Here is a 27,698-nt window from a genome sequence, read left to right as displayed (position 1 = left end):
CAAGAATCTCAATGATGTCCGCGCTTACCCTGTCTCACCAACAGACCTTCTAGTGGGGCATGAGCACACCTGTGCTTATAGACATGGAAACAGATACCCTGAAGGCTAAGGAATCCCAGAGGCACATTAACAAGTGGTGGAGCCAGGATTTAGATTCATTTCTGCCTGATTCCAGAGCGCCCCACTGCCAGATGGCAGCCAGAGCAGATAGTGGCAGACGTTTTCCTTCCCCATCACAAGTTATCTTCCTCCCATGCCTGTAATCCCGCCATGATTGATTCACTTGGGTTGAGCATTTCCTTCTCTGTTGTACAGATTCAAATGCAAATAACCCTGTCAGGAGCATCACGTCAATCACTGAACACTTTCAGGGAATCAGTTTCTCAGACCCCTGGTGGGAGAGGCCTGGGAATCTGTGGGGGACTGGAGACACTGAGAGGGAACAATGTCGACCCCACAAGGCTAAGGAGCTTCTGGGCCCTTTCGTTCCCTTGATTTCACTTAATCCTCACCACTTTCCAAGGTTACTGGCATCAGAAACCCATTTTACAGCTGTGGGACAGTAGCCCAAAGAGATGACATTTTCCTAATGTTAGAGTTTGGCCCGTGATGGGCAGAGCCACACAGCAGAAAGTGCACTGGCTTGAGAAGCCAAAAGACTGATGCGATTTGAATCCCAAATCCAGCACTTCACTAAGTGCGAAACTACAGGCAAATCTCCTCCCTACCATAGGCATCTGCAAAATGGGGGTCTGAACACTCACCTCTGCGTTGAACACTAACCCCTGTTTGTGGTGAGAATGAAATGGGATCATTTTCCGAAGTCCCCAGCACAGTTCACGGCACCCGGAAGCCAAGGCAGAGACGGTGCAGGGGTCAGAGTCTTGGACTTGGGCAAATCTAGTGCTGAGCTCACCAGCTGGTGAGCTCAGCAGCAGCTCTGGGTGACCCCAGACAAGTCACCTCACCCCCTCAGAGCCTCGTTTGAAAAACAGAGCCATCACATGCCTATCTATAATCATCCGCTTTCCGTTGCTTCTAACAAAATACCTGAATCTGGGTAATTTATAAAGAAAAGGAATTTATTTCTTCATGTATAGAGGCTGAGAAGTGCAAGGCTGTGGAGCCAGCCGCATCTGGTGAGTCTTCCTACTGGTGGGGACTGCAGTCTTGGGCGCAGGGTGTCACGTGGAGCAGGGCTGAGTGTGCTAATGTGATAGCTCAGATCTCTCTTCCTCTTCTTACACACCCACCAGTTCCCCTCCCATGATAGCGCATTAATCCATTAATCCATGAACGGATTAATCCATCCACGAGGGCAGAGCCCGCAGGGTCCAGTCGCCTCTTAAAGGCCCCACCTGTCAATACTGCCAAGTTGGGGATTAAGTTTCAACGTGAGTTTTGGATGAGGACATTCAAACCGTAGCACTGTCCCAAAGGTTTGTTGCAAGGGTGAAATGAGACAAGGAGTCTGAAAGCGCCTTTTAAAACTGCTCTATAAATGTGAACAATAACAATGGCCAACATCAGCGAGTGTTTCCTGAGCACTTACTGTGTTCCAGGCGCTGTCTACACCCCTGACGTGTGTGGTTTCACTCAGTTCTCATGGCAGCCTTATGAAGCAGGACTTCTGTATATTATTCCCACCTGCAAATGAGGAAATTGAGTCTCAGAGATGTTAAGTAACTGGCCCAACGTTGCACAGTCAGTAAGCGGCAGAGCCAGGCTTTGAACCCAAGTAAGCAGAGTGAGCTGGGCTCTGGGAGACCCAGACAAATGGAACTGAAGAAGCCTGGAGTCTAGCGGTGGCTCAAACTTTCTAACATATCAGAATCACTGATGGAAATTATTTAAAAGGCAAGTTCTGGCCAGGCATGGTGGCTCAGCCTGTAATCCCAGCTGATTACAGCTGGGAAACTTTGGGAGGCCGAGGCAGGTGGATCATTTGAGGTCAGGAGTTCAAGACCAGACTGGCTAACACGGTGAAACCCCATCTCTACTAAAAATACAATAGTTAGCCAGGGATGGTGGCGCGTGCCTGTAATCCCAGCTACTCGGGAAACTGAGGCAGGAGAATCGCTTAAACCCAGAAGGCAGAGGTTTCAGTGAGCCGAGATCACACCACCGCACTGCAGCCTGGGCGACAGAGTGAGACTCTGTCTCAAAAATATAAAAATAAATAAAAGGCAAGTTCTTGGGCTGCACCCACAGAGATGCTGATTCTGTGGGTTCAGGGTGGAGCTCAGGAATCTGCTTTTATAAGAAGCCCCCAAGATGATGCTTGTGCGAGGGGCCAGCTAACCACACAGGGAGGGGCGTGGCAGGTGTCTCAGAAACCATCGGTAAGGGTTGCTCAGTGAGCAAAGACACAGGGCTCTGGAGGGCCCGGAAGGTTCAGGCGGGAGAGAAAGGAGCCCACAGAGGGACCCATCTCTGCTTCTGACCTCCAGGTTTGCCAAGTACTACAAAATGGAGAATGGCAGTGAGTACCGCACCCTCCTGAAGGCTTTCGGCATCCGCTTTGACGTGCTGGTGTACGGGAATGTGAGTCCATGGGCCAGGCAGATGGGGTGGATGGGGGAGGCAGCCCGGACCACCTCTCGGGTTCTGAAGAAGCTCCTCTGGAGAGCAGGGATCTGCTGCTGGCCAGCTTTGACACCCTCAGCGGGTCACTCTCCCATCGATTCACCTGTGCCGTGAAGGGGAGGGACCTACTGATCCGTGAAGAACCCTTCTGGCTCCACGTGCAGCCTCAGGCCTCACCCCCCTCCCGTGGGCCCTCTGCCCACTCGCCTTGGTCTTTGTGCACACAGGCTGGCAAGTTCAACATCATCCCCACCATCATCAGCTCTGTGGCGGCCTTTACTTCTGTGGGAGTGGTGAGTTCAGCCCCTCCAGGCTCTGACGGGCCAGCCAGAGTGGGGCCCAGACTGGCACCAGCAGGCAGGGGAGTGACGGGGGCAGCTCTGCCTCTGCCTGGAATGTAAAGTCCCCACCCCCCGCACTTGCCAGGTGCTTCAGTCTCCTTGGCCACCACCCTGCTGCGTCGGCACTGGCTGGAACGTCTCCAGTCATGGAGAGCTCATTACCTCCGGAAGCAGCCTTCCCGTTTTCAGGAGGCTCCACCTGTTACAGAGTTCCTGTTTCTCACCGTGTAGCTGGGGGAGGAGGCTCTGGGTTTCTGCAGACCTGGGATGCCTTAATGAGGAACAGAGCCCACGTGGCAGGGTGGGCACATAGCCTGCCTTCAGGGACTTCCACCCTTCCACCCCACGCAGTCCTCTCTCTGTGCAGCTGTGGTCTGGGTCACCCCTAGGAGCTGGGAAGGCATCCCTGAAACATTCTGCAAAGTCTCTGGGCATTTTTCTAAGAGGGAACATCAGTCAGGCCTCCCTGAAGGACTGGTCCCCACCCTGGCCTGCAGTCTGCAGATGTGCTAGCTCGGATCTCTCTGCCTCTTCTTATGAAGCCACCAGCTCCCCTCCCATGAGAGCCCGTTAATCCATGAATCCATGAATCCATGAACGGATTAATCCGTCCATGAGGGCAGAGCCCGCAGGGTCCGATCGCCTCTTAAAGGCCCCACCTGTCAATACAGCCACATTGGGGATTAAGTTTCAGCATGAGTTTGGATAAGGACGTTCAAACCATAGCACTGTCCCAAAAGTGTGCTGCAAGGGTGAAATGTCCTGCCCACTGTTTAGGCAGCTTAGGGGTGCTGCCCGAGCCCAGCACTTCCTGCCACCCTGATCCCACCCACCCCAGGGCACCCCTTGGAGCCCGCCCTGCCTCTCCTCCTCCAGGGGACTGTTCTCTGTGACATCATCCTGCTCAACTTCCTCAAGGGGGCCGATCAATACAAGGCCAAGAAGTTTGAGGAGGTGAGTTGGGGGAGGGACACCCTTGGATGAAAGGGAGAGCGGGCAGGGCAGCCGGGGCAGGGACTCTCAGTGGCTCCCCTTCTGAGACCTTCTGAAGGGGAGTTCACCAGGCCTCAATGAATATTTGGGGTCCAAGGGAAGACTTGGCCAAGACTGGGCTCTGCAGAGAATCTTGGGGGTTCTGTGGGTCATCTCTGTCAAGGTTCCCACCCCGTCACCTCCCCTCTCCATTTCTGGGGCAGGACTAGGGGAGGCCATGGGATGAATGGGGGCTCTGTTTGCCCTCAGGGTACATAGGAGGGGCCTTGGGATCACACAGACATCCTGGCTCCCCTCATGACTGGGTCATGGGCACCCGCTGCTGAGTCTGGAAAATGGGGTCACATGGGAGGACATTGCCCATAGTCAGAACTCAGTAACACCAGTTCTTCTGCCTGCAGGTGAATGAGACTACGCTGAAAATCGCCGCTTTGACCAACCCAGTGTACCCCAGCGACCAGACCACGGCGGAGAAGCAGTCCACCGATTCGGGGGCCTTCTCCATAGGCCACTAGGGCCTCTGTCCAGGGACCCACACTCACAAAGGCTCCAGGCCTCCCCACAGGGGACCCTGCCTGAGCAAGGGGGCATGGGAGGGAAGAGCATTGCTGCTGCTCACTCCATGAGCACAGCTGGGACCCAGGTGTCTGGGCCTCCCACTGCTCTAGCAGACAGGCAGTGCCCCCTCCTGAGACCCCAATCTCACCTTCACTCCTTGCCTGACCCCATCTGCCTGACCCCTGGGGCAGGAGCACCTGAGCCGTCCCTTTCCCAAAGAGTAGAAATGATGATGTAGAACAGATGGCCACAAGGGCCTACCAGGTGCCAGGCACTTTCACACACGTTATCTCATTTAATCCTTAGAGTAATCCTATGAGGTACATATTAGTTTCCCTTGTTTTGAAGATAAACCAGGGCTCAGAGAGACTGAGTCATTTGCCCCAGGCCAGACAGTCAGGATGTGAGAGAGCTGGGATGTGAACCTCCGTCTGACTAACTCCATCACCTACACCCCATGAGAGAAGAATGAACTCCCGGGGGCCTCAGCCCTGCTGCTTCAGCCGCCTCTGCCCTGGCCATGATTCAGTTAGTAAAGAGTAAGCCCCATGCCTTTCCCAGCAACAAAGGCTGCATTTCAGGGAGACTGGTTAGACAGTGGTGAGGGACCCCGTCTCTGACTTGGGTGGGTCCCAAATTTAGAAGGAAACCGAAGGCATGGCTGTCGGTGAATTTTTCCTCATCACACCCCACAGCTCTCTCTCCAAACCAGGGAAGGGGTCATTCTTGTTCTTCTCTGGGACCCCGCACCCACACACATCTGGCCCCTCACTCTGGGGATTTGATTCCCAGACCTGGGGTCCTGTCATAGGCTGGGACCCTGTTCCAGGAGTTCAGCAGTCCTCATTTACAACATCGGTGAAAAGGCTCCAGTGAGGCCTGGTGCCTTGTGAGCTGCTCAGCTGGGTCGGCCAGGCCTGTCCCCATAGGGTCTTAATAAGGTGCCCCGTTTTCTAAGGTTAGAAGCTAAAGGGGCCTTAGAAACCATCTTATCTAACCCTCTTGCTTACAGATGAGGAAACTGAGGCCAGAAAGGGAAAATGACTGGTTCAGTGCCACAGTTCATGGCCAAAAAGGAACCCACATGTCCTGCCCTTCAGGGAAGGAGGCAAGAATAGGAAGCGGGGTCCATTGACCCAGACATCCTCTATCCCCTTTTCTGGCCCCTCTTACAGTGAGAGGCCCAGAAATTGCTCCAGGGCAGGGCTCTGGGGCAGACCTAGGTTTTGTGAATCCTAAGCATATACAATTTGGGGGCATCTCTTTAGAAAGAATACAAAATTAGGTGTTAGAAGGGGCTCATGCTAGTGAATGAGACTAAAGAATGTTTTGATAGCTTCACGATAAATCTGCATCTGGCAGTCAGCGTAGGCATGATCATGAGGTCTTAGCAGCACCAGCTCAACTGTAGATGGAGAGCGGCCCCTCAACACAAGGCACAGGAAGTGGGGAAGGGGACAGCTTCAGGAGTTGTTCAGGAGGCTCAAACGGTGGGTACTTGCAAAGGCCTTGCCCAATGACCCCCCACCCCAGGGGGAGAAGGGGTAAGACCATCTCCACATAAGGCTCAGCACACCTTCCCTCACTCTGCCCTAACCCACAGCCTCATGCCCAGGATGGTGGGGCATATCTCCCCAGGGTCAGCCTTGGGAATTGGGCAGTGCCTGGAGATCTGACCAGACTATGCTTCTCCAGTAGAGACATCAGTGAAGCCAGCACTACATTCTCCATCTGGGAGTCCCCAGGCATTCCTGGGGAATCCAGTTCTTGGGAGGCTGGGGTCATAGGGATGCTCTCTAATGGGGAGATGGAGACAGTGGTGTCCTGGAGGGACCCTCCCGCAACCCCTCCCCTTTACTCAGATGGAGGTGGTCCTCCTGCAGGTGCCTCAGCCCCTCTGGAGCCGGCCAGCAAGTGTGTGAGCCTGAGGTTGTCCTCCCCATATCTGAACTAAGTTACCGCTTCTGTGTGCTAGATGTAGGGTTAATATCAGTCGTGATAAAAACAGCTACCTTGTCTCTGTTGCATTATGGTTTACTCAGCACAATCACCAACATAATCACATGGATCCTCACACCAACCCTGGTGAGTCTGCTATGGTTTGATATTAATCCTATTTGATAGAAAAAGAAATTTAAAGTACATGGAAATGAGATCTGGAACCCATGCCCATTCCTAACACTAAATTGCCTCTTTAATCATTCAGCATAAAAGCCAACATTGATTACTTACCATTGGCAGGCAATGGACCAAATGAGTGACAGGGATTGTCTAAGTCAACCCCCCACTTTACAGAAGAAGAAACTGACGCATACTAAAATAAAGAAACTGAAATAGGAGAACTGGGATTTGAACCTAGAACTTTATGACTTTGGAGTCTGAGATCCTGACTTCTATGCTCTATCTGTCTGGAGAAAATCCAGAAACTTGTTAGTACCTTTTTTTTTCTATTTTCTATGTGTGCTCATTCAGGTAATACAGGTTTTGCTGCAGTAATAAGTAAAATCGCAAGGTTTAATACAGCAAAGTAGGTCAGACAGCCCCCTCCATCTGGTAGCTGTGCCATCTGAGACACATGGACTCCCAGGTCACTGTTGCAGGGAAAGTGAAAACTGGAGGATCACAGGGGGTAATCCGAAGACCAGGCCTGGAGTGGGCTTACTTCATCTCCAGCCACTTTGCATTGGCAGGATTCAGCAGCGTGCTGCAGAGCCCAGCTTTACTGCAAGGATACTGGGAAAGTCCTAGTCCTCTTGGGTTTCTAGGAAGAGAAAATAGTGAGCACAGCCCTGGCTCTGCTTCGTTATCTCCATTTTAATAGCTTCTCTTCTCCCCCTCCCACCCCACTGCCACCATTTCCACTGATAGTTCCACACATCCTTTCCTTCTGTATTCCTTCTCACAAAATCTTGTTCTCAGCAAGCTGCCAATCAGCCTTCCAGGGGTATTAATAGATAACATTCTGGGGAATTTCTTCTCTCAAGAGTATTTCCTTTTTAATCAGGGGTTATTCAAGACTGGAAGGCCTTAATCAGCCAAAGGAATGAAAATACAAGAGTTGACGTTGAGGCCTAATGCTAGATCATGCTGGAGATTTGAGGGACATCTTATCTACCCTGGCCTGCCTCAAGTAAGCTTCAGTCTGGAGGGGTCTTAGCCCCTCTTCTTTCCCTTCCCTACCTCTACCCCTGATTTTGACTGGCAGGATGTTGGGCTTCTGGATTTGGCTAAAGTCCTTTCTCCATCAGGGAGATAAGTAGAGGTTGATATAAGGGGCTTGGCATTCAGTTGAAATACCAGTCTCCAGACCACATGCACAGAACTTCCTTTATCGCCTGTCCTTCCCACTCCCACAGACAGATGACACTGTTCTAGAAGCATAGCATCAAAAATGGGTGTATTTTAAAGCATGACTCTCCAATAGGAAAAAAATAAAAGGATGGGTTTATTCATACAAAAAAAAGAAAAGCTCAGTATCACTGAGCATTAGAGAAATGCAAATCAAAACTACAATGAGATACCATCTCACCAGTCAGAATGGCTATTACTAAAAAGTCAAAAAATAACAGATGCTGGTGAGGTTGTGGAGAAAGGGGAACATGTACTCCCTTGGTGGGGGTGTAAATTAGTTCGGCCATTGTGGAAAGCAGCATGGCGATTCCTCAAAGAGCTAAGAGCAGAACTACCACTGGACCCAGCAATCCCATTACTGGGTATATCCCCGGAGGAACATAAATCATTGTACTATGAAGACACAGGCATGAGAATGTTTACTGCAGCATTGTTCACAATAGCAAAGACATGGAATCAGCCTAAATGCCCATCAATGACAAATTGGAAAAAGACAGTGTGGTACATATACACCATGGAATCGACGCAGTCATAAAAAGAACGAGATCATGTCTTTTTTGGGAACATGGGTGGCACTAAAGACCATTATCCTTAACAAACTAAAGCAGGAACAGAAAACCAAATACCTCATGTTTTCACTTATAAGTAGGAGCTAAAGAATGAGAACTCATGAACACAAAGAAAGGAACAACAAATACTAGGGTCTCCTTGAGGGTGGAGGGTAGGAGGAGGGGGAAGAGCAGAAAAATATTGGGTAGGCCAGGTGCAGTGGCTCACGCCTGTAATCTCAGCACTTTGGGAAGCCGAGGCAGGTGGATCACGAGGTCAGGAGAGACCATCCTGGCTAATACGGTGAAACCCCGTCTCTACTAAAAATACAAAAAATTAGCCCGGTGTGGTGGCGGGCGCCTGTAGTCCCAGCTACTTGGGAGGCTGAGGCAGGAGAATAGTGTGAACCCAGGAGGCAGAGCTTGCAGTGAGCCGAGATTGTGCCACTGCACTCCAGCCTGGGCAACAGAACAAGACTCCGTCTCAAAAAAAAAAAAAAAAAAAAAAAAAAAAAAAAAAAAAAATTGGGTAGTAGGCTTAGTACCTGGGTGATGAAATAATCTGAACAGCAAACAAACCGCCGTGACATGAGTTTACCTATGTAACAAACCTGCACAAGTACCCATGAACCTCAAATAAAGTTAAAAAAAAAAAAAAAAAAAGAATGGACTATTGTAGTGTGTAGTGCGCAGACCTGTGTGGGGCCCTACTCCCAGATAGCTCCCCTTCCATGCCCTTGGGGAGAAGGACCACCTGATAAGCTGTGATTAGGAGCTCCCTGACCCAATTTCCAACCATTGAAGTTAGACAGACCCCTCTACTGAGGACAGGCCTTTTCATGTAGAGACAGTCCCTGGGGCCCAGCATGGGTAAAGTCCCTGGCAATGCCAGTACCCGTTCTCCTGTTGCCAGAGGCCTGCCCATATTTAAGGGCCTCATCTCTGTGCTCTCTCCATCACCCATTTTCCCCAGGGCTCTCTGATCCTGTCCCCTCAACTTTAGCACCTTTAGAAACACAGCACATCCAGGAAAACTTCTTTTCGCTCCTGAAACCACATCCCATCAGATGCTGGTACAGATATACACATACACACAAACGTAGTCCTGTATGCAGGTATGCCCAGACACACACTGAGACATATACCCACCCACATACATACCAGTCAAAGACACAGAGGAAGACACATATGCATACACAGAGAGATTCAGGAACATAAGCCTGCAAAGCTTTGCAGACGTATGCATTCACAGGTGTATGCAGACTGACATATCCATAAATACACAGAGATATGTAAATATATGCACACTCAATGTGCAAATTCATACTGACTCACAGATTTATGCACATTTATGTATATAAATTCACACATATACAGGTATACACATACACACTGACTCATATACACACCAGGATATATATGCACACATGTACATGTGCACACACAGAAATACTTTTGTATTCTCCCTGGGCCCCATGTAGAAATACACTCCCGAGAAGTCTCTCTCTCCTTTCTGCCTCCACCCCCCACAATCCAGGGCTCTCTACCCTCTTGATACCCAGTCTCAGATGTGAGCTTCCTGCCTCATCAACTCTACCTCCTTCCTGGAGCCCAGTACCTCATCTGTGACAAAGTTAAGAGCAGCAACAATAATCTCTCTCAATGTCCCCAGGGTCTGAGAAAGTGGGTGATGGAGAGACACAGAGGCCTGGGGCTGCCGAACTGGGAATGGGAACTACCAGACACCCTGGCTTTGCGCCCAGGGCCCTGCTGGGGAGAAGCCGCTCCCTCCTAAGGATGTGGCCCCTCTGCAGAGGTAGGCCAGGAGGAAGGAAGGGGAGGACCATCACCCTCCTGGCAATGGATGGGGAACATGCCTCAGAGGAGGCTGGGGACTCACAGAGGTGACTGGGAATGGAATTGGGGGCCATTATCAGAAGCCAGAAAGGCACAGGGCCTGAGAAGCAGTCTGCCCCAAGACAAGACTGCTTTCTCCCCACCTCCTCGTGGTGTTCCCTAGGTGAGACCTCAATGTTCCACACCAACTCTTGAATCAGCTCCATGGCCTTTATTTTGGAAAGCCACCCCAACCTGTACCCCATACTGAATCCAAACAAAGCGAGAGGACCAGAAAAGCACCCCAACTGAGCTCCCACCCCCCACCTCCCCAATCCTCACCCATACTCCCTGCCCCTCACCTCCACCATACCCATCCCGATTCCCATCCCCCCACCTCTGACCCCCACCCCTACTCCCATCCCCCCACCTCCCACCCCCACCCCTACTCCCATTCCCCTACCTCCACCACACCCATCCCTACTCCCATCCCCCACCTCCCACCCCCACCCCTACTTCCAACCCTTCACCTCCACCACACCCATCCCTACTCCCATCCCCCACCTCCCACCCCCACCCCTACTTCCAACCCTTCACCTCCACCACACCCATCCCTACTCCCATCCCCCCACCTCCCACCCCCACCCCTACTCCCATCCCCCCACCTCCCACCTCCACCCCTACTCCCAATTCCCCACCTCCCACCCCCCTACTTCCATACCCCACCTCCCCACTCCCATCCCCACCACCATCTCCACTACCTCTACTCCCACCCCCACACCCCCAATCCCTACCCCTACTCCCAACCCCTCACCTCTGCCACACCCATCCCTACACCCATCCCCCCACCTCCCACCCCCACACTTACTCCCAACCCCTCACCTCTGCCACACCCATCCCTACTCCCATCCCCCCACCTCCCACCCCCACACTTACTCCCAACCCCTCACCTCTGCCACACCCATCCCTACTCCCATCCCCCCACCTCCCACCCCCACACTTACTCCCAACCCCTCACCTCTGCCACACCCATCCCTACTCCCATCCCCCCACCTCCCACCTGACACTTACTCCCAACCCCTCACCTCTGCCACACCCATCCCTACTCCCATCCCCCCACCTCCCACCCCCACACTTACTCCCAACCCCTCACCTCTGCCACACCCATCCCTACTCCCATCCCCCCACCTCCCACCCCCACACTTACTCCCAACCCCTCACCTCTGCCACACCCATCCCTACTCCCATCCCCCCACCTCCCACCCCCACACTTACTCCCAACCCCTCACCTCTGCCACACCCATCCCTAGGCACATTCTCCCACCTCCCACCTCCACCCCTACCCCATCGCCCCACCTCCCCACTCCCACCCCTACTCCCATCTCTACCACCTCTACTCCCACCACCCACACCCCTGCCCCAATCCCCCCATCCCTACCCCACACCCAAGGAGGCCTTCTGGACCGCACCACCCCGGGTCCCGCTCCGCCTCCCAGCGCAGCCGCCAGCCCCATCGGTCACTTTCCCGAAAGAGTGAACGCTTTCAGGATTTTCCCGAACTGGGGTAATCCCCCAAAGTGAGCAATAAAGAAACGAGAGTCAGGAAGTGCTGTGAGAGGTCTGGATTTATGAGCAGGAGTGGTTGGGGGGCCGGAGGAGGCTGCTGGCAGGATCTCCGTGCCGCTGACTTAGACGGAGCAGACGAAGGGCAGTTGCTTGTTGCATTTAGCTCGTCGCCAATAACCTCCTAGCAGCAGAGAGCACAGTGAAGTCCACTGCCCCACGGGGTCTGGCCTGGGCTTCATCTCCTTCCCTCCTCAGGGGCCCCCTATGTCCCCATCAATGGCCATTATCGTCTGCCAGCTGCATGCTTGCCCCACATCCCTACTGGCTCACCTTTGCTGAACTCTTACTGCGAGCTAGGCTGTGTGCTAAATGCATCAGATGCACTTAGGTGGACTATTGCATTTAATCCTTACCACGACTCCACGAGGTGGGTGCTGCCATTATCTCCGTTTCACAGATGAGGAAACGGGGGCTTAGTGGAGACAGACAACGTGCCTGTATCTCAGTCAGCAAGTGGCAGCGCTGAGATGTGAACTGCAGCGGTCTTTCTCCAGCACATATGGTCTTAGCCACTATACTAAAGTCCCTCACATCTGGCACCCATGCTGCTGCCCACATCTGCTGTTGGAGACCGGCATCTTGTCTCTCAGCCATCCCTAATTCCCCCATCCTTCCTTTTCTCTCATCCACACCTTATATCCACTTCCGCTACTCTCATTGGTCACATCTGTTGTTGGAATCTATTGCCCTCATATTGAAGGAGGCAAAGAATTTTCCCACATACACACCATCCGGCCCACCCCCCACCCCCTCTCCGGAACTCCTATCACCTGGTTTTGCTTTGAGGATTCCCTACGTCTCAGCCCTCCTCACACACAGGACTTTGATTCTTAAGTCAGCAGGAGGGTCTGAGTTTGGGGAAGTGTATTCAGGCAGCTAAAAGGGGTAGTATTAAGAATCCACTTTACTACCCCTTCTCCCTGCCCTGGTGCCCTTCCCCCTCACCTTTGGTGCATAGAGCCACACAGCACCCACGCCCATTCCCAGGTTGCCCTGGGGACCAGTATGCAAAATTCCAGTGGCTCCCATCAGTCCAGCAAAACCGCTTCCACAGGAACTAGAGAAGTGATAGGCTAGGTCAGAGGGCAGAGGTTCAGATCCAGGACCTCACAGAATACCCCCTGTTGACTTCTCTCACTGCCTACCCGGCCAGGAGCCAGACACCCTAGAGACCCACTCCTAAGAGTTTCCAGGCAGTGACAAGAAGAGCAACCATCTCTCTCAGCCATCACACAGAGCCTCAAACTTTACTGTGTGTACATTATCTCCCCGGGATCTTGTTAAAACGTAGGTTCTGATTCGAGAGGTCTGCAGTGGGGTCCAAGATTCTACAGTTCTAACAAGCTCCCAGGTGATGGTGGTACTGCTGATCTATGGACCATATTTTGAGTACCAAATATAATGCCACTTATTCACCCACAATTCCAGAACCACCCTGAGAGAAGAAGGTCCCCATTTCAGGGATAAAAAAAAAAAAAAAACAAAAAACAAGGCTCCGAGAAACTTATTTAGCTAGCTTTCTAAGTGACTAAGCTGGGTGGGCCTGGACTCTGTCTCGTGACTCCAGTGGTATGCTGGTAAATGTTTATACCAGCTCTTGGGGTGGGTGGAAGGATGGGGAGTAGAAAGGAGCCCTGATGTGTAGCAATTGCCAATTTCCTGTGTGTAAATACTCCCACCATGGCTGATGTCAAGCTGCAAGCATGTAGTCACTGAGCATGGAGTTGGGAAGAGATGTGCACCATCAGTTCTCCTGAGCCAGTACAAGCCAGCTCCAGAACATCATTGCCTGCCACATTAAGGACACTTTAGCTGCTGGCCTGAAGCTTGGCACCATCAGGTGCTACTTTAACACAACCAGAAAGAACTTACTGCACCCGAGAGTTGGCCCCTGACTTACCCAGCCCCTGAGGATGCCTCCAATCCAGACCTGGGCCTGGTTGGTTGTGCTAGCATAGCGCTGAATGCGATAGTTGAAGTTGAAGTTGTGGATGGAGAGAAGGTTGCCTCCGTAGCATCTGCTGCAGATGTTCTGCAGACAGAAACAAAGTAGAGAATTTCCTCTTATTTATTTCAAGTTTTTGAGTCTCCAGGCAAGAGCCCAGCATCCCTTTTCAGGTTAAAAATAAACCTACTCGCTTCCCTTAATCCTATCTTTTGCTCTTTAATTAGCTATCAGGACAATCCTGCAGGAAATAATAATACTCATAATAATTATAACCACCTTTTATTGAGAGTTTATTATGATCCAGTGACTATTCCAAACACTTTTCATGTATTATCTCATATAATGCTCACCACAACTCTAAGAAGTTGGTGCTATATATCTTCATTTTACAAAGGAAGGTGCTAAAGCTCTGAAAGGCAAAACGACTTGCCCGGGTAACACAGCCAATAAAAGGCAGAACCAGAATTTAACACAGGTGTTTCTAACACTGAAGCCTTTTGTTTAAATCAGTGGTTCTCCCCCAGACCAACAATATCATCATCACCTGGGGATTTGTTGTAAATGCAAATTCTCAGGCTCCACCCCAGCCCTCCTAAATCAGAAGTTGTGCGAGTGAGGCCCATAAATCTGTTTTAACAATACCTACAGGTGACTCTGATGCACTAGCCTAAATAAATAGGGAACAGAAGACTGAATGTACTCTCTTCTCCCCCAGGTCCTCCGCAGTAGCCTCCGTACTACTTACCTGAGCGTTTGCAAATGTTCTAGGAGTCTGCACCAATAGGTAGTGGCAGGTCTTGCACCTTGGACTTCCCGGCACTTCAACTATATCTTCTTCCCTGGGGCACTGAAAGTCCTTGTCTAAGGCAGCTGGGTCCGACTCCATGGCTTCCTCATCCTCAAAGGCGTCTTGACAGGCAGAAGCCTTGATCTCCTCTCCCTCTGCCTGAGTCACCTCTTCGGTCAGAGCCAAGTCTCTCTCCTGCTCCCTTGAACTAGCCAGATCCTGGCCTAGGTCTGCCTCTGTCTCTAGGCTCTCCAGATGGGTGACATCATTCTCTGGGAAAAAGAGGTAACCTACCATTAGGTCAAGAGCCTCCTTGTTCCAGCACCGTGGACAGCTCCAGCAACCTCACTCGAGCTTTCCTAGGAACTCCACCTGAAGCCAAGACTAGAGGATTTCCTTGGTGTTAGGTAAGGAGAGATCTCTCGGGTCACACCCACAAATGGACAAGAACCTGACTCCTGGCCAACACCATGAGTGTGTGTTTTGAAGGTGGGAGAAAGCACGTGTGAGAAGCCCAGAGCAGTCACCAGCCCTTCATCTTAACAGGTGGGTGGTTTTTCCTTTTGAAAGTACAGGTTACAGTTGGCCGGGCGCGGTGGCTCAAGCCTGTAATCCCAGCACTTTGGGAGGCCAAGGTGGGTGAATCATGAGGTTAGGAGTTCAAGACCAGCCTGGCAAATATGGTGAAACCTCGTCTCTACAAAAAGTACAAAAATTAGCTGGGCGTGGTGGCATATGCCTGTAATCCCAGCTACTTGGGAGACTGAGGCAGAAGAATTGCTTGAATCCGGGAGGCGGAGGTTGCAGTGAGCCGAGATCGCATCATTGCACTCCAGCCTGGGCAACAGAGTGAGACTCCTTCTCAAAACAAAAAACAAAAAAACAAAAAAGAAAGTTCCAGGTTATAGTTCTGAGTCCAGGTGATATCTTACTGGAGATGAGCTGTATCGGCTAAAGAGGGAAGGCTGTGGTCCTGACCTCATGAGTGCAAATAAAAGCTGGGGGAGGGGAGTGTAGGAAAAAGGAAAAAAGAGAAAGATGGATGAGGAGGGAAGGGAGAGACTTACCCAGACGAAGAGCAGAAACTGTTCCCAGCAGAAGAACGGGCAGGAGCAGGAGGCGTTGCATATCTTCTGTCTTTTAGTGAGGACGCTACTCCACCTTCCTTCTGAGGGCTGTCTTTATGTATCTAGTGTAGCCCCTGGCACATAGTATAGAGGGAATGTTTGTTTAATTGTTTGATTAAAGAGCAAACTCGATTGCTTTCTCTTCTTGCCATGAACAGACGCTGAGCTGGAGAGTCTAGAAAAGGAATAGTGGGAGGGATAACTCAGGTACAAAAGTTCGTTTGTCTTCCAGTCTCCGTTGCTGCTCTCCAGTATCACCTTCAGCCCAGACTCCTGCCCCTGCGGGGACAGGTCTGCTTAGCCACGATGTTCCTAAGGACAGGCCTCCTACGTGTTTGCCCTATGAGGTGCTGCTTCTTCCCAGGGCCTACATTGGTCCTGCCTGGGCAGCCGGAAGAGAACTCACCTTCCAAGAGTCTGAGACCTCCACTTTCAGTGCCTCTGCCTTCGGGGCCCAGAAGCAGCCTTTATACTGGGTTTTTGGGGGAAGTGGGAAGAGGCCAGAATGATTGCTCTAGGCCAGGGTTGGGGATAAAGGAGCTGATAAGGAAGTTTGCTCAGTTATCTCAACCCTGTGCCCTGCTCTCTGCTGGGACTGCAGGGACCTGCCTCCTGGGGCTTACTGCCATGTATGGGTGCCCCCACACCCTGGTTTGCTTCAGGAGGCCCTGGATGTTATGTCCATTGTCCAGGCATAATTATTATTTATGCCCCCTAAAGTGCCCCAGTCTGAACAACACACCTTAACTCCAGGAGTAGCTTCCTGTTTGTGGAGATCCCAGGGAGCTTGTGGGAGACAATGAGGGGAGGCAGTAGGAGGGGAAGGGGAGGCTCAGTGCTCCCAAGCTCTCACCCATCCTAGGGGTGTTGTGTGTAACACACCCCTCACCCTCATCTCCACCTCGTCTCCACCAGGCATGTATGACCACCCCTACTTCACAGAGGCAAAATGTGAGATTCAGAGAAAGAGAGAAGGCAACTTGCAAAGGTTCCGTGGGAAGTAGAAGAACTGGAATTTCTAAGTCTTTTTGACTCCAAAACCTTCTCTCTCTTTCTTTCCTCTCTCTCTCTCTTTTCTCTCCCTTTCTCTTTCTCACTCTTCTCTCTTTCTCATCCTTTTTTTTTTTTTTCTTTTTGAGATGGAGTCTTGCTCTGTCACCCAGGCTGGAGTGCAATGGCGCGATCTTGGCTCACTGCAACCTCTGCCTCCCGGGTTCAAGCGATTCTCCTGCCTCAGCCTCCCGAGTAGCTGGGATTACAGGCGCCCACCACCACACCTGGCTAATTTTTGTATTTTTAGTAGAGATGAGGTTTCACTATGTTGGCCAGGCTGGTCTCGAACTCCTGACCTCGTGATCCACCCACTTCGGTCTCCCAAAGTGCTGGGATTACAGGCACGAGCCACTGCGCCTGTCTGCCTCTTTTTTTTTTTTTTTTTTTTTTTTTTTTTGAGAGACAAAATCTTGCTCTGTCACCCAGGCTGGAGTGAAGTACTGCGATGATAGCTCACTGTAACCCTGAATTCCTGGGCTCAAGTAATCCTCCTGCCTCAGCCTCCTGAGTCGCTGGGATTACAAGCGTGAGCTTTCTCATCTTTAATGTGTGAAAAATCTACATCCTTTCTTCTGTGCTGCAGATCTAGATCAAGGTTCCTCCACCTTTGTGCTATTAATATGTGAGGTCAAATAACTCTTTGTTGTGGGGGACTGTCCTGGGCGTTGTAGGAAGTTTAATGGCCCCTCTGGTCTCTACCCACCAGATGTCAGTAGTACCTCTCCCCACCCCCGCAGATGATCAAAATGTCTCCACATATTTCCAAATGTCCTCTGGGGAGAAATAATAGCCCCAGTTGAGGATCTCTGATCTAGAATATACCACCTTGTCCAACCTTAAGGCATAGCTTCGGGGCTGGCAAGCAGGCAGCATGAAAAACTCCACGCGGAGTCTCTCCAGCATTCTGTAGATCATCCTCTCCACCCAACCCTCCCCTCCTCACCTCCCATCTCCCACCAGCCTTGTGTCACCTCAGGGTCTGGACTAGAATCAGGCAGGGGAGGCTCTCAACTCAGGGACACTAAGAAATTAAGGGGACACTAAGAAATTCACTATTCAAGATAAATAAAATAGTGAAATAGAAATGAAATATTTCTTATAAATTGAAATTAATGCAAAACAAAACATTAAAATTTTAACTGACCAAGCTCTAACCAAATTTGCTGCATGTTAAAGAGAGGCCAGCATGTCTCAAACCTTGAATTTGCCAGATATCTCTGCCAAGAGCTAGTGGACTTGTCAGGGTGAACTCAGAGGCATCCTTGTGGTATGCTTCTCAGAACATGAGTATGCCTAGCACATGAGTGGAGGGTGACCCTTGTCAATTAGAAAGTGCAGATTTGTAGGGCTGAGCACAGTGGCTCATGCCTGTAATTCCAGCACGTTGGGAGGCCTGGGCAGTTGGATCACCTGATGTCAGGTGTTTGAGACCAGCCTGCTCAGCATGGTGAAACCCCATCTCCACTAAAAATACAAAAATTAGCCGGGCATGGTGGTGGGTGCCTATAATCCCAGTTACTCAGGAGACTGACGTGGAAGAATCACTTGAACCCAGGAGGCAGAGGTTGCTGTGAGCTGAGATCATGCCACTGCACTCCAGCCTGGGTGACAGAGTGAGACTCTGTCTCAAAAAAAAAAATAGGTACAGGTTTATTCTCCATATTCCACCCCAGCCCTCCAGGGTTCAGGGAGCAGGGACAGGCAGCCCAGAGGGTGAGAAGACCTAAATTCCTTCCCCTCCTCTGCTCTCCCAAGGTGACCCACAAATGGAGAAGTAACTGAGAGGCCACTTCTGAGTCTGATTGCAGAGTAACGGCCTTGATCACTATCTCCTTAGCCCAACGGACCAAACCCTCCACTTATCTACTTGACTGTAGGAGGATGGGCCAGGTCCAGGACCTAAAAACCTGGTTGCTGAATTCCAAGCTTGAGACCTCCCTAGTGGTGGAGGGTAGAAGCATAGACCCCCATTTGCCATTATTCTTCCTCATCAATTGACCCAGGTCAGGGGTACCATTTCACATGGTGATTGGGATGACTAATATGGTTGGCTGCTCTCAGGAACCAATGCCACCATAAGCCTCACACTCACTCATTGTTTCTTTTATCTTTTCTTTTCTTTCTTTTTTCATTTTTCTTTTTTTTTTTCTTTTTTTTTTTTTTTCTGAGACAGTCTTGGCTCTGTAACCTAGGCTGGAGTGCAATGGCATGATCTCGGCTCACTTCCCAGGTTCAAATGATTCTCCCGCCTCAGCCTCTTGAGTAGCTGGGACCACAGGCACCCGCCATCATGCCTGGATAATTTTTTTTATTTTTGTAGAGATGGAGTTTCACTATGTTGGCCAGGTTGGTCTTGAACTCCTGACCTTAGGTGATCTACCTGCCTTTGGCCTCCCAAAGTGCTGGGATTACAGGCGGGAGCCACCACACCCGGCCTCGTTGTTTCATTTCACAGATGGATAAATGGCATCTCAGAGATTTTAAACAAGTTGCCCAAGGTCACACAGCAAGTAGAGACAGGCCTGAACCATAGGCTCCCAGCTCCTTATCCGCCCACTAGCTATGTTTCTCTAGCCTCCTCTCATCAACCTCCTTCCTGAACAGGCCATTCCCTCTTTCATGTCAACCCTGTTTTCATTGTATATAAACCCTTGGCAAAGATATTCCAATGACCTCAGTGACCTTTTCTGTCTGATTTAAAACAAGAAAAAACTTTTTTGAAGGTCTTCCATGGACCAGACACTATGCTTCATTAAGGTTTTTACATCTGTTACTTAACAACCGCTTAATCCTTAAAAGTCATCCTACAAATTGGGCATTGCCATCTCTAGTCTATATATGTACTACAAAAACTCAGAGAAGTCAAATGACTTATCCAAGTTTGCACAACTAGTAACAAATGATGCATCAGATCCTAGCCTGTCTGACTCCCAAATCTTTGCTTTTTTGACACACCCAGATGTGTTACTCCCAGATGATCTAGCCAATGATGCCAACATTGTTTTCAGCATCCGTGGAACCCCAAGCCTCTGGCAGAATGTTTGCATTTATGTTCATAGGGGTTTCAAACTCTGCCTCTTGTTCCAAGATTCAGTCCATCCCCTCATTATGCAGAGGGTAGGGCTTGCCATCTTGAGAGGCAGTGTAGGATGATGTATAATGAAATCACAAGTTCCAGGGTCAGCCCCTCTCTGCCTCAGCTTTCTTATCTGTAAACTAAGGCTAATGACAAGATTTGCCTCCCGTGAGACCAGCTTAGGCAAAGCTCTCAGAAATATGTCTGGCACATGGGTTGAGTGAGGGTGCCCCTTGTCTATGAAAAAGCAGTGAGTGTACTGTTGATTGAACCCCTACTCTGTGCTCTGCACTGTGTAAGGAACTCCATGGATTCAATGACAAAGAATCATTAACAAACTTTTCACAGAGTTTAGTTAGTATCTTACAGGAGAGGAAAATGCACACACAAACCCATATTTTGGAATATTAGCCCAGTCCCTTTATTTCATGATTTTTACTTTTTAAGAAAAAAAAAACCTTTTTTTTTTTTTGAGGTGGAGTTTTGCTCTTATTGCCCAGGCTAGAGTGCAATGGCATGATCTCAGCTCACTGCAACCTTCGCCTCCCAGGTTCAAGTGATCAAGTGATTCTCCTGCCTCAGCCTCCCGAGTAGCTGGGATTACAGGCATGTGCCACCATGCCCGGCTAATTTTTTTGTATTTTTAGTAGAGACGCGGTTTCTCCATGTTGGTCAGGCAGGTCTCAAACTCCTGACCTCGGGTCATCTGCTCGTCTCGGCCTCCCAAAGTGCTGGGATTACAGGCATCAGCCACCGTGCCCGGCCAAGAAAAATTTTGTAATGAATGTACAATGTGCTCCTATAAAGCACACTGTAGAGTGGACTGCTCGGGGAGTCTTTGCGGTGAAAGCACCAATGTGAACATGCCTAGGTCGAGATACAGGATGTGACTAGGAGCCCTGCAGCCTCCTTCATGCCCCTTCTCGATATTACTCCCCCAAAGAAGATCTCTGTGTACTGGAAGTCAAACTTCTGTCAAAGCACACACCCACAGCAGCAGAGATTTATGAGGAACCAGACAAAGTTCACCTACCATTTAGCACAGAACCTGATACCAATCAATGCTTAATAAATGGGAAATGTTATTACCCTTTGTTGTTAATATTGGAATAAGGGAAGCAATGCCTTCCCACACCAGAATATAAAGTCCAATAGGGCGAGGAGTGAAAATTCCACCTCAGCTGCATCCTCACAGCACTCACCACAGGGCTGAACCCATAGTCCACCATCTTTGAAATCAACAGATTCTCGTAGAACAATAGTTGAAATGGACCTGAGTTTGATTTCTTTCTCAACTTACTGTGTGACCTTAGACAAGTAGATCCCGTCTCTGTGCCACACTCCAAAAAAAAATAGAGTTCTTGTTTCACCCCTCTCTGAGCCTCCAATCCCATATGAAGATCTGTGAATTGGAGGCATGCTGGAGAAAAAAATGGCTTTAGAACTTTGAATTATTTTCTTCTGCTGACCTCTGCAGTAGAGAAGGGGTTGAGAATGCCTTCCTCCCTCCCCTCCGATTAAAGCTGTCTCACCTCCAGCTGGGCTAGAGTCCTGTGTCCCAAGATGAACCCAAGAGTGAGACAGTCTATCTTTCCTCCCGCTGTGCTTCATCCCCGTGTGATCCTAAGGGGAGTAACCAGCTGTAAAAGCACAAGGGTTAAAGGAACATGCTTTGGAGCAGAGTTGAATTTCAGTATGGGTTGCATTTAGAGGTTCAGTCTCGGGCAAGTCTTTTGACAGGTCCTAACTTCTCTGAGCCTGGTTCTGTAAAATAGGGCTAATAATTATTGATCACATGAGGTCGTCTAGGCAGGGTGCCTGCCACAGCAGGGGGTATGTTGTGGGCACTCAATAAGCGGTAACAACTAGTAGATGTTTTTGTGCCTATGTTACAAACAACCATATATCCCAAGTGTCAGGGAACTACGTCTTGTATTCCCAGGCCTCATTCAGAGTCTGACACACGGCAAGCTGTCTTATATCAGGTTTCCCCAGAAGGAGATCCTGAGACAGGGAGTTGCGTACAAGTGTTTGTCTGAGAGTTGTAGAGAGTAGGAAGGAGCAGAGAATGCAGCTGAGGAAGGGAAGGCAACCCATAAAATGCATGAAATAAGGCCAACTACCATAGCAGGCCACTGGGAAACGGTGCCCAATACATGTTAGGTTTATTCCACTTGAGGGGTCGGGGATTGGGGTCCTTATACATTCATTCCTGAGAGTTGTGGACTGTTCCCAGGGACATGTTAATTTCCTTACATATCAAACCAACCACAGTTCTGGGGTTGGAGAGAGAGAGAAAAGGCCTTTGAGTACAGAGACGCAAACTGGGCCAGTGGGAGTCTACCTACAACCTTGAAAGGCCCTAGCAGCACCTATTTAGGTGCCCAGTAATGAGATGTTCTATGAAGAGAGCCAGCTGAGCCCATTCCTCCATCTCCAAAAGGCTCCATAGACCCAACTCCACCCTCCATCCTCCTCCTCAAGGAGTGTTAGCTTCTGACCCTTCTATGAAAGGTGTGGTGTGGGGGGAGATGATAAGGAAGAAGTTTCAATGAGGGCTAAGTAGAGTGGATCAGCGATCAGATGAGAAAATAAATCTGTTTCAGTAAAACTCATTTTATTGCAGGGAGGTGGAGGGAGAAACGGCAAGAAGAGGAGGGGAGGCAGCTGCCCAGGGGAGGATAGCTCTGAACTGCTGGCTGGGACCAGCTCAGTAGGAACAGATGAAAGGAAGTCTTCTGAGGCAGTGGGCTCGACGCCAGTGGCCTCCTGGGAAGGCAGAACAGAAAGGGACTTTCAGCCTCTTGTCCACCCCAATTCAACCCACAGGAGGGCCTCTTCTCCCACCCACACACCACTGTGGAGTCGAAGTATACAAAAGACCCAGGAAACCTCTCCCTCAAAGGGTCAGGCTCTTGGTAGCATCTCCTCCTTGGGGCACTTCCCACCTCCCAGACCTTTCCATTGTTCATCCCCAGTCCCGACTCACCTCGGGTACACAGGGACACACAGTGACCACCGCGGGACCAGGGCTGGTGAGCAGCCCAGTACGCAAAGTTCCAGCGGCTGCCGTCAACCCACTGAAAGCGTCTGCAGCGACCCTGGAGAAAGCAAGAGGGGAAGAAGGGATGGGGCAGAGGGAAGGCAGAGAGGCAGATCTGGCCCTGTATCTGCCAGCTCCTCCTGCTGCCCACTGGGCAATGGGCCCTTCCCTGCTGGACCACGATGGGAACTGTCCTGGTCATCTGAAATGCTGATCCACGGCAATCATCACCGTCAGATTCTATGCATCCCAGTGACAGGCTTATCCTTCCAGCCCTAACAAAAGGTTGTCAACAGGGGTTGCCAACTCATCCTAGAGATGAGGAAACAAACTCACGGTCTTGTTTTTATTTATTTTTATTTGTTTATTTTTTTGAGGCGGAGTTTCGCTCTTGTTGCCCAGGCTGGAGTGCAGTGGCTCGATCTTGGCTCACCGCAACCTCCGCCTCCCAGGTTCCAGTGATTCTCCTGCCTCAGCCTCCCGAATACCTAGGATTACAGGCATGCACCACCATGCCCTGATAATTTAAGTTACGTAGATAGTGAGAGATGGAAAGGAACTTGTACCCAAACCTCCTGATTCTAAATTCTTAGCTCTTCCCTGAATGCCCAGGCAGCCCCCTCGGTGTTGTCTGTGGGTGTCCATCTATCCCTGGTTCGTCTGGAGATTATAGAGGAGAAAAACAGATAAATCTGCCGCAAGTCGAGTACTGGCTGAGATCAGCAAGTGCACACCATTTAGTGTTCACACCTCTCTTACCGAGCCTGTGATCCTGCCTCCAATCCAGACTTGACCCTGGTTGAGCGCGCTGACTGACCACTGGATTCGGGAATTAGTATTGAAGTTGTGGATGGAAGCCAGGTTGCCCCTGTAGCACCTCTGGCAAGTAAACTGCAGGGCAGGATAAAAGACAAAGAATGGAGCATCCTTCCTACATGAATTCATGTGGGTCTTGAGTTCCCACAATTCATGTCCTCCCTCCCTGCCACAACCATTTAAAGGTTGGAGACCAAAATGTCACCTCTGTTTCTAGGTGGACTTCCCCTCTTACCCCAACACCTCTGTGAGGCTCAGGTTCTACTGAGCCCTCACATCTACTGAGACAGGGCCTCTGGGACATCTACTGAGCCTCAATGGGGAAAAGAGCCAGTGATAGCAATGCTGGAGACATGTCCCACACCCCTCCCATGCTCCCACCTCAGCCTCAGCCGCAGGTCACTCACCCAAGCTTCGTTAAACGTGCGAGGACATCTCACCAGGAGGTAGCGGCAGGTCGGGCACCCAGGGATGCCCACCACTTTTACTGTGTCCTCTTCCTCAGGACATGTAAGGTTTTTGTCTACCATATCTGGGACTGAGATCAACTCAACAGCCCCATCTTCCTTGGAGGCATCTTCACTTCCAGAGCCCCCCTCCTCCTCTGCCTCCAGCTCCCTGGAAAGGATCTCCTCCACCTCCTGTTCTGGCATCTCCTCATCCTCAGGCAGGGTCTTAGCACCCAAAGTGCTCTCAAAGGTGGAAGTCTCAGGCCCTGGCAGGGAAGATGGCCAAGTGTCCTTCCTTCACATCTCCCCTTGTTCCTCCCCAGAACCACGGACAGCTCCCACCTTGCCCTGGGCATCAGAGTGCTCAACCCTGCCTGGGAAGAGGAACCCGGAACCCAGTTTCCATGAGGGGAACCCAACATGCCCAACAAGGTCAGGGTGGTTAAGAGCATGGACTCAGAGTTGGGCAGTCATGGGCTTAGGTACTGGTTCTATTATCCACTAGCTTTATTTCTTCATCTGTGAAATGGGTATACAATACCACCTACTTCATGGAGATGCTAAGAGAGTTAAAGGAGAGAAGGCATGGAAAGTGCTCTGTACCCAGTAAGCTCAAAGTAAGCATCATGGAGAAAGGACAAAATTGGGGATGTCACAGCAAAACCAAGACCACAGACATAACAGATGCCCTGAAAAATTCTTTCAACTCCTGGCCATAGGGTCCCCATCCCTTTAAGCCCACAGAAATTCAGAAATAGAAGACGATCAAAGAAGGGGTTGGGTGTGTAACTCTGACCTCATTTACTATAGAAAGGAAAAAAATGGAGAAAGAAAGACTGAAGGCAAACAACACTTACTCAGATGAAGAGCAGAAACTGCCCCAAATAGAAGAGCCAGAAGTAGGGGGAGTTTCATCTTGGCTTTATCCTGCAATGGAGAACACAGTTTGTCATTGACACACACAGACACACACACACACACACATCACAATCACACCATTAGGGGACTGTGGGAGTCAGATGGAGAAAAAGAAGGCCTGAATAGAAATCGGGATGGGCCAGAAAATCTCACGCCAAGCTCAGCTCCTGATGCTCCAGGATCCAGAACACAAGGACCTCTTTCTAAACAGAACGCAGCAAACCCTGAGGGATGGCTGAGGCTGGCTTTCCTTCAGGCCTGGAAGTAAAGAAGGAACTATTACACTTGTTTGTTTGTACTTAATGGGTCCCTCAGAGTCTATGACATAAAAGAGGAGGGAGAAGCAATGATTATTGGCTTTCCCAGGAACACACAGGACTTAGAAGGTATCTCCCCTCCTCAAAGCTCAAGAAGCCACCCACGCTCTCCTTCATGTCTCCACCGTCTTCCCCAGCCAAGGAGCACTTTCACATCCCACAGAAGGAATGTGCAAGGCAGAGGATGCAGGCTGCCCCTGCCGACACCTCGTAACCTGAAAGCCACTGGTAGACCCCTGCCAGCCCTCCAGAAACTGTCAGCCACAGCCAGGGACCTCCTGGGAGAAAAAACTGTCACCAGCACCACCACAGCAGAGAAAGCACTCACCTACCTAGAGACCTTCCTGGGTCTTTAGATCTTCCCAAAGCCCAGGTCCTTCTTGGCTCCCTCTCACAAAGACATCTTATATAGAGGCCTTGGAGGAACTTCCCCCAGGGGGAGAGAGTTTGCCTCTGTCAGAGGGAGATAGCAAGGCTGATAAGGACCATTTCATCACTTCCCTGGGGAGTCCACTCATTCAGTGAAGATTTCTCTCCTGGTACCTCCTTCAGGAACCCAGGGACCATCTGCAACAGCCCTGGGCAATGGTTCTTATCCTGGTCTACACTTCAGAATCGCCTTGGGTGCTTTTCCAAAATACGCATCTCCCCTGCTTTACTGGTGTTTTGAATTGCCACAAACATTTTGAGAGCAAATCTGTCCATATCTATTAGAATAAAAAATGCACATTTGATCAGTTTCACTCTTTGGAGACCATTCTTTAGACATAAAAGCACCTATAAGTAAGAAAACTTTTACAGAGTTGTGTTATTGCTTGTCTATTTGTAGAAATGAAAGCAATCTTGAGATCCATCAATCGGACACTGAATAAAATGTGTTCTCTCTCTTCTACAGAAAGTTATATGGCTATGAAAAGAAGAGCCGGACCTGTATCTATAAACCTGAAGAGATGTGTGCGTGACATTATGAAGTGAAAAAAGGCAAGATACTGAGGAAAGTATTTAGTATGGAATAGTTTTACAAGGAAAACAAACCCGCACAGGTGCTTATCTGTGAGCGTCCTTATGTGGCTGTTGATGGAGGGAATGCTAAGAGGAATCACACCGAATAGTTGACCTTGTTGCCTCCAGAAGCAGGGGAGGAGAGGGAAGAAAGCGGGAGGCAGATTGTTGTTTATCCTCTTTTTATGACTTTGCACTTCTTCAGTGATTATGGCAAATGTGTGCTGAACCTGTAATTTTGAGGTTGCCTTAGTAAATATTTTTTAAAATATGCAGATGCCCTGACCAGAAACTTCTGATTGGCTAACAGGTCTAGAGTGAAGGTCAGATGTCTGCATTTTTGCTTAAAGTTTCCCAGCTGATTGTGATGGAAGATGGGTCTAGGAGTGACTGTCCTGAGGATATTCAAGTACAGGAAATGTTCACATACGTCTAACTGCTTTCCTTCTGAATCACACCACTGAGTTGGCCAACCTACCAGCCTTCATTATGGTAACATTTACTGTACATTTTTAAATGCCATGCATGGCAAGTGGCTGGATGCGGTGGCTCATGCCTGTGATCCCAGCAGTTTGGGAGGCCGAGGTGGGCGGATCATTTGAGGTCAGGAGTTTGAGACCAGCCTGGGCAACATTGCGAAGCCTCATCTCTACTAAAAATACAAAAATTAGTCTGGTATGGTGGTGCCTGCCTGTAATCCCAGCTACGTGGGAGACTGAGGCAGGAGAATCACTTGAACCCAGGAGGTGGATGTTGCAGTGAGCTGAGATTGCACCACTGCACTCCAGCTTGGGCAACAGAGTGAGACTCCATTTCAATCAATCCATCAATCAATCAATAAAATGCCATTCACGGCAAGTATCACCTCATTTAACCTCTTTTTAAAAACCTAGTGAGGTAGGTGGTTGATACCCCATTTTCCAAGTGAGAAACCCAGGCTCCGTGTGGCTCCTGACCACACACCCCCACTGCAACACTGCCCTTATTGGATCAATGCCCTGTATACACCCTCTTGTAGCTCCAAGGGCTTGTCCTTATCACAGTCATTTTACTTTTCTTGTGAGATTACTTGGTTAATGGATTAACATCGGTCTTCCTTCATGATGGTGAAAGCTGCATCTCTTTACTCACCATTGTATCCTTGGTGCTTAGTATAGTGCCGGGCACATAGTAGGTACTCAATAAACATATGTTGAAGTAATTAATGGTTAAGTAACGTGGTCAGGTAAATAACAGGGTTAGAATTCAAATCCAGTTCTTTCTGGCACCAAACTTCTCTCCCGTCCCATGTGTCTGCTTATGTGTCAAAAATGATGCTGTCCA

The 27,698-nt window shown here is 49.9% G+C and overlaps 3 protein-coding genes across 4 annotated transcripts in view; 1 reads left to right on the top strand and 2 right to left on the bottom strand.

Moving 5' to 3' along the window:
* P2RX3 (purinergic receptor P2X 3) overlaps window positions 1–5,331 on the top strand; it is a 32,796-nt gene extending 27,465 nt beyond the window's left edge. Inside the window, exons 9-12 of the mRNA XM_037999312.2 lie at window positions 2,451–2,544; window positions 2,814–2,879; window positions 3,804–3,881; window positions 4,322–5,331. Coding sequence (XP_037855240.1) covers window positions 2,451–2,544; window positions 2,814–2,879; window positions 3,804–3,881; window positions 4,322–4,435 — 352 coding nt within the window. The 3' untranslated portion in view covers window positions 4,436–5,331. The remainder of the gene's footprint in view (window positions 1–2,450; window positions 2,545–2,813; window positions 2,880–3,803; window positions 3,882–4,321) is intronic.
* A 6,570-nt stretch (window positions 5,332–11,901) lies between these two features.
* On the bottom strand, window positions 11,902–15,939 carry PRG3 (proteoglycan 3, pro eosinophil major basic protein 2). Its single transcript, XM_007998448.3, has 5 exons — window positions 15,642–15,939; window positions 14,533–14,846; window positions 13,740–13,871; window positions 12,785–12,896; window positions 11,902–11,960 (listed from the first exon to the last, which is right to left on the bottom strand). The coding sequence occupies exons 1-5, from the start codon at window positions 15,700–15,702 to the stop codon at window positions 11,902–11,904; spliced, it is 678 nt and encodes a 225-aa protein (XP_007996639.2). The 5' UTR covers window positions 15,703–15,939.
* Window positions 15,940–22,430: 6,491 nt separating this feature from the next.
* Window positions 22,431–25,755, bottom strand: PRG2 (proteoglycan 2, pro eosinophil major basic protein). 2 transcript variants are annotated; one of them, XM_073022927.1, is made up of 7 exons: window positions 25,706–25,739; window positions 25,210–25,314; window positions 24,996–25,065; window positions 24,097–24,404; window positions 23,633–23,764; window positions 22,820–22,931; window positions 22,431–22,599 (listed from the first exon to the last, which is right to left on the bottom strand). In XM_073022927.1, the coding sequence occupies exons 3-7, from the start codon at window positions 25,051–25,053 to the stop codon at window positions 22,541–22,543; spliced, it is 669 nt and encodes a 222-aa protein (XP_072879028.1). In that variant the 5' UTR covers window positions 25,054–25,065; window positions 25,210–25,314; window positions 25,706–25,739; the 3' UTR covers window positions 22,431–22,540. The 2 variants fall into 2 exon arrangements, with proteins under 2 accessions (XP_072879028.1, XP_037855237.1); XM_037999309.2 differs by lacking the exon at window positions 25,210–25,314 and having other exon boundaries at window positions 25,589–25,755.
* Between the last annotated feature and the right edge of the window lie 1,943 nt (window positions 25,756–27,698).

The sequence above is a fragment of the Chlorocebus sabaeus genome, chromosome 1 (genome assembly GCF_047675955.1).
Source record: "Chlorocebus sabaeus isolate Y175 chromosome 1, mChlSab1.0.hap1, whole genome shotgun sequence".
Classification (NCBI taxonomy): domain Eukaryota; kingdom Metazoa; phylum Chordata; class Mammalia; order Primates; family Cercopithecidae; genus Chlorocebus; species Chlorocebus sabaeus.
Note: the sequence above shows the minus strand (reverse complement) of the source record. Positions and strands in the feature narration are given on the sequence as shown.

Excerpts from the sequence above, each read along its gene's own strand:
- PRG3 (XM_007998448.3), bottom strand. The coding sequence starts at position 15,702 with ATGCAACGCCTCCTGCTCCTGCCCGTTCTTCTGCTGGGAACAGTTTCT. Across the intron at positions 13,872-14,532 it reads GAACATTTGCAAACGCTCAG|AACATCTGCAGCAGATGCTA; the intron begins GTAAGTAGTACG and ends TTCTGTCTGCAG. Across the intron at positions 11,961-12,784 it reads TGTGGCTCTATGCACCAAAG|GAGGTTATTGGCGACGAGCT; the intron begins GTGAGGGGGAAG and ends CTCTGCTGCTAG.
- PRG2 (XM_037999309.2), bottom strand. The coding sequence starts at position 25,053 with ATGAAACTCCCCCTACTTCTGGCTCTTCTATTTGGGGCAGTTTCTGCT. Across the intron at positions 24,405-24,995 it reads AGTTTCTGCTCTTCATCTGA|GGCCTGAGACTTCCACCTTT; the intron begins GTAAGTGTTGTT and ends CTTCCCTGCCAG. Across the intron at positions 23,765-24,096 it reads GCACGTTTAACGAAGCTTGG|TTTACTTGCCAGAGGTGCTA; the intron begins GTGAGTGACCTG and ends CCTGCCCTGCAG.